General features: G+C 35.3%; 1 protein-coding gene across 1 annotated transcript in view; it reads left to right on the top strand.

Annotated features, from left to right (window-relative positions):
• The first annotated feature begins 3,810 nt into the window (after positions 1-3,810).
• The window catches only part of LOC9298867, a 3,109-nt gene continuing 1,112 nt past the window's right edge, over positions 3,811-5,807 (top strand). Inside the window, 5 exon segments of the mRNA XM_021017115.1 lie at positions 3,811-4,139; positions 4,311-4,414; positions 4,514-4,690; positions 4,772-5,698; positions 5,701-5,807. The exon segment at positions 5,701-5,807 is cut by the window's right edge and continues 648 nt beyond it. Coding sequence (XP_020872774.1) covers positions 3,949-4,139; positions 4,311-4,414; positions 4,514-4,690; positions 4,772-5,698; positions 5,701-5,807 — 1,506 coding nt within the window. The 5' untranslated portion in view covers positions 3,811-3,948.

Genomic DNA, 5,807 nt, shown 5'->3' with positions numbered 1-5,807 from the left:
TGCTAAGCAGTTGCGGAGATATCGCGATCTGAACTAGATCTCCCTTAAATGATGCACGATGTTCACTCTTAAACACGATGTGAATCATTTTCAACGATGCACGATGTTCACTCGAAACATTAGTTTATGACCATATTTCTAACTCTACAGTATAGTTATGAATAATATTATTATTTTTAGGTAAAATTTATAGAATCTTTCAAACGGTTGAATTCGTTCGTTGTAAAAAAATTGTTGGTTACGTTGAACAGTCGACAAGTGTAAAGTAAATTATTCGTCCACTAAAAGATGGACTAAACCAGTAATCCGTATTTTTGACCATTTCACTCAGTTGGTGTTGCTTCTATACTGCAAGAAAACGATTAAGAAGATCTTTTAAAGAATAAATATGAGTTTGTTTTCGAAATTTTTTAGACGCTCAAAAAACTTAAAAAATAGAGATAAATGTGACTGAACAAAAAGTCAAGTTTAAACTTTAAAAGAGAAGAAGTGGTGGCGATGCTTTTGGATTTGGTCGATAAATGATCTAAAACTCAATTCGACATTTGATGACATTAAGGATAAACATTGGTTTAATAGGATTGAACTTTCGTATGAAGCAATGAAAACCAAAAAAATCAAAGGAAAAAAAGGAGAAGTGACTGATGATAGAATATTTTTTTATGGAATAAAATCGAATATCAAATTAAATTTAAAAACTAACTTAGAGAGAGCAAGACGACGAATACAAATATCACAAAAATGTTAAAGATAAAATGGAACAAGGAGTAGTCGAGTTGACCCGCCATCTTAAGTCGGCTGTTCTGGTCCAAATTGAAGCCTTTTATTTATTTGTATTATATAAGTCATTGTTTGAAAAATCGTTAGGCGCTAGTCGGGCGCTCGGCATGGGCCTAGTGATTAATTGGAAAATCGGATTAAAATCGGGGATTAATCGGGAATTAGTTTTAGGGTTATTTTAATATATTTAAAATATATTAATCCAATATTGTTTTCAAAATTACAATAAAAACAAATTTTTATGATTTTTATTAAAATTTAAACACAAGTTATGTAAAACATCACAAACTCCCAATTCAAATGATTGAATAACAAAAATAAAATGTTTTTTTATACTTGCAATCTAAAAAATAATCGGAGTATGTAAGATTAGGCGGGAAATAATCGGATTAGGCGGGAAGTAATCGGATTAGGCGGAGAATAATCGGGTTACTGATTTTTTAGGGGATTAGTCATTAATCGAAGCGGAGAGGATGGGCCTAGCGATTAAGCGGGGAGTAATCAGGGTTAGGCGGGGATTTTTAGAACAGGGATATAAGTTAAGGTTTCGTAAGCATGGCCCAAATTCAGCTCAATGGTGCTAATTGGTGAAGTCTCAAATTCAATCACTCATTTTTTTTTTGGCGGCACGATAAAATCTGTTATATTATTTTTAAATTTTTTTTTTATAAATTCTATCAATTGATCCGGTCAGTTTCTGTAGAAACGTACTGAAGTGTTTTAGAGTAGACTTCTCTCTAAAAGACCACCACACTGTCTGTTCCGAATTTAGAATGTTTTCCGACTAATGTCAGGGATAGCCAAATCGTCTGTTACTGACTAACAGGTAAACTGTTTAGCGCAAACCCAAACTTTCCACATATATATAATTTTTGTTTTCCGAAAAGATCGAATTTGGATTAATTCTTTCGATCATACTAATTTTTCCTCAGTTTTCTCTTTCCACACATACTAATTTCTTTTGTACCTAAAATCACTAAAATACGAATAAAATATTTCTAAGAGGTTGGTAGAAATTTTGTGAGATTAGACTGTTTGACTAACAACAATATAAGAACATGTGAGATATAGTCAGGAAAACGGCAGTCATATTCACTCGTATCATCATTTCTGTATCTATCCTTATTCTTTCGGAATATCCAATTTATTGATATATTCGTCGTCACTAGAGAGTAGAGAAGGCAAATTTTCTCTCTTTTTTTTTTTTTTTATTGGGTGGTAAAATTTACATCATAAATGTATCTATCCATATTTTATGGAAATTGAAATTTCATAGCTATTGACTGACAGTTACTGATCAAAAAAGAGAAAACAATTTTTGTATCTTTTTTTTTGCGGTATTTTTTTCTTCTAATTCTTGTCATGCCGCTATGCTAGTGCCAGTTATCATGTTTGACATATTGATAAAGATTCAAGACTTAGCATCAAGATCATTTCTACTATTTGCTTGGACAAATTCCAGTCTCAAATGTTTATTTCTTTATAAAACATGTCAAAAGAGATTAAAATCTGCAGATCAAAACTAATCCATCTCGTTATAAAACGTGTTTGGATTTATGAATTTAGAACCATTTAAAATCGGGATTTACATGTCTAATAATTTGCTAGTCCGTCTGTCCGTGTACTACAATGTTTTTACATGTTTGATAAAAGTACGTACAAGTGGAGGTTGTTGATAATTTGTAACAAGTTATTATAGTTACGAAAATCAAGTGACTCATGTATATTTTAATGCAAAGTATAGAGAGTGGACTGATCTTGGTTAATTAATGAGTGAGAACACTTATACATTTCTAGTGTAATCTTCTCCCTCGTCAAGTTTGATATTACTTAATTTTAAATGGTTCACTCTTTTGGAATTTCGTCTTCTTGTCAAAAAATGATCCTTGGATTCTCTTCTCTTTTTTTTATTTTCTCAACTATAACTTTATTAAACAAACGAATATTACATGGGCTATAGATAAAAGCTCTTCACATGTTCTTTGGGAAGCTAGGTGAGACGCTCTGGTTCCTTTGTTCAAATAGTGTTTGGATTTCATATTTTCCTTCGCAACTCTTCCTCTTTACATATATGTCTTTATCGTTTGCTTAAATGTTTGGTCTAAATTAGCTTCCTCGTTCTGTTGGGGTCTTGTTTCCCTTTTTTAGGCTAAGTTTCTGGAGACATTATGTTCGTCTGCCGGCATATGTATTTCAACTTGTATCCTACCTTGGTTTCTTAATAAAATTCAGATGACAAAAAATAAAGATAAAAGCCCCACATGTTTTGTAGAGAAGGCCTAACAAAGTTAATAACCTTCTAAACTGAAGATATTTTCACTTTGGATTTTATCCCAGTCACGTATTATCAAGTGGATGAAAAACCACAAAACGAGCTGGCTGAATCATTGAAAGTAAACCGATAATAACCTTTGCCTAATAATTTTAAGCAAATGATCACCTAAAATATCTAACTCCAACACATATCTAAGGAATTTATTGAACAAAAAACATCAAATTGAAACAACAATCTAAAAACACGGCAAACTAAATTTCGTGCCAAAAACCGGAGAGAATCGGAAAACAGGATTGGTAAAGTAAAATCGAATTCGGCCATGAACAACCGAGAGCAAAACAACAAGAATCGCCAACGGCAAACCGGACAAAAGCCAACCAAACACCGCAAAGGAAACGATGCATGTTCGAAGAAAAATTTGATGAACAGAATTTAATAACCAGAAAAAGTTCTGAACGGTAACAAAAAACGGTTTCTCTCTCTCTGAAAATTTTAAGAGAGAGAGTTGCCAAATATCTCTCGGATTCTTTTCCTGTAAGAAGAATCTAATGAAAAAAATATCAACCATAACAATAGTGGTATAGTAAAAATTTAACGGTAATATTGTTTCCTTCACTGTTCTAATCCTCTTTTTCCAATTTTATTTACTTTTGAAGGATAAAAATGAAGCTGGAGAATGAAACTATGTCGTTTGAAAGACATGAACCATTCTTGTCTCCAAGCCACCACCAATCTCAGATTCTGAGCCTCATGAAAAGATAAAAAAAATACAATTCAAATTTTATGTTTTCTCATAAACAAAAAGTAAACCCAAATAGTTTGTTAATTTCCATCGAAACAAGAATCGATTTGGCACGAAGATTTGATGAGGCAAGAGCGTTGTGTAGAAGAACATGGCGATTCATGAAGAAATCCAGATATCAAGAACACAAGACCCTTGCACTTCCAATGCCTCGCCGTCTCAAGATCACCGGTTCGAGAAGCTTCGCGGCGTCCGTTGGCGAATCAACCTCGGAATCTTGCCGTCCTCTCCTTCCTCCACCATTGATGAGCTTCGCAGAGTAACAGCTGATTCCAGAAGAAGGTTTTGACTTTCCCCTACATTTTCACCATTCTTAGTTTAAACAATTGAAGATTTTGCTTTTAGGGTTTGCGTTTTTCGATTTGGTAGCTTCAGATTCAGACTTGAAGATTTGTAATTTCTCAGACAAAAAGTATAAAGTTTTGATTTTTAGATGTTGTTGTTGTTTCTTAGATATGCTGCTTTGAGAAGACGACTCTTAATTGATCCACATTTGCCTAAGAAAGGAACAAATTCTCCAGATCTAACTATTGATAATCCCTTATCACAAAATCCTGGTAAATATCAAAACAATACCGTCTCATTTTGTCTCAGATACATTCAGTTGCAGTTTCTCTCCTATGTAATGATTATATAAAGATTTCTGGATTGTGTAGATAGTACTTGGGGAAGATTCTTTCGTAATGCAGAGCTCGAGAAAACGCTTGATCAAGATCTTTCTCGGTTGTATCCAGAACATGGGAGTTATTTTCAATCCTCTGGATGCCAAGGGATGTTAAGAAGGATACTTCTTTTGTGGTGTTTGAAGCATCCTGAGATTGGTTATAGACAAGGTTAGATACTTGATTTTCGAGGGTACTTTGCGGAAAGGGTTTGTGGTTTTAATGGTGTTTTTTTACGGTTTTTGGTTTTAGGGATGCATGAACTATTGGCTCCTTTGCTTTATGTTCTTCAAGTTGATGTGCAATATCTTACGGAAGTTAGATCAAACTATGAAGATCAGTTTGTTGATTTGTTTGACGAGTTAGCGTTTCAAGAACGTGATTCTGGAGCGTATGATTTCGATATAAAAAAGGTTTTGGATGATTCTATGGAAGATGAAGAAGATGGAGATGGAAGTGGTCCACCCTCTGGAAGCACCAAGAAGAAAAAACCAAAGAGTTTCGATGAACTTGATACCGAGACGCAGACTGCTGTGTTGTTGAGTGATGCGTATGGAGCAGAAGGCGAATTGGGAATCGTCCTCTCTGAGAAATTCATGGAACACGACGCTTACACAATGTTTGACGCTCTTATGTATGGTGGATCTTCCCTCGGTTCGGTTTCTGTAGCGAATTTCTTCGTGTATTCCGCTCCAAGCGATTCTGTCACGGGACTTCCTCCTGTGATCGAAGCTTCTGGGGCTTTGTATCATTTACTGTCTCTAGTCGATGCTTCTCTTCACAGCCATCTCGTTGAGCTTGGCGTTGAACCACAGTACTTTGCTCTCCGTTGGCTACGGGTTTTGTTCGGGAGAGAGTTTCCGCTGAATAATCTATTGATTGTGTGGGATGAGATATTTTCTGCTGACAACTCCGAGGTAGAGAGAGGTATTGAGGCTGATTTAGGGTTTGAATTCAGGATCCTTAGCTCTCCCCGAGGAGCTCTGGTTGCTGGCATGGCGGTTTCGATGATACTTTATCTGAGATCATCGCTGCTAGCAACTGAAAACGCGACTTCTTCTCTCAAGAAGTTGCTGAATTTTCCGGAGGACATTGATCTGAGTAAAGTTATTGAAAAGGCTAAGACATTGCAGAGTCTTGCTTTGGAAATCAATGCTCATCGTGATTTAATTCCAAAAGGGTCGAGCCCCCGATGAGAGGTCACAGCTTATCAGTTGATTCTATCTCACTTGGTTCTTCTCCTGTGGGAATAGTACCTGAGAGCTACTGGGAAGAGAAGTGGAGAGTT

This window comes from Arabidopsis lyrata, assembly GCF_000004255.2.
Source record: "Arabidopsis lyrata subsp. lyrata unplaced genomic scaffold ARALYscaffold_161, whole genome shotgun sequence".
NCBI lineage: Eukaryota > Viridiplantae > Streptophyta > Magnoliopsida > Brassicales > Brassicaceae > Arabidopsis > Arabidopsis lyrata.
Note: the sequence above shows the minus strand (reverse complement) of the source record. Positions and strands in the feature narration are given on the sequence as shown.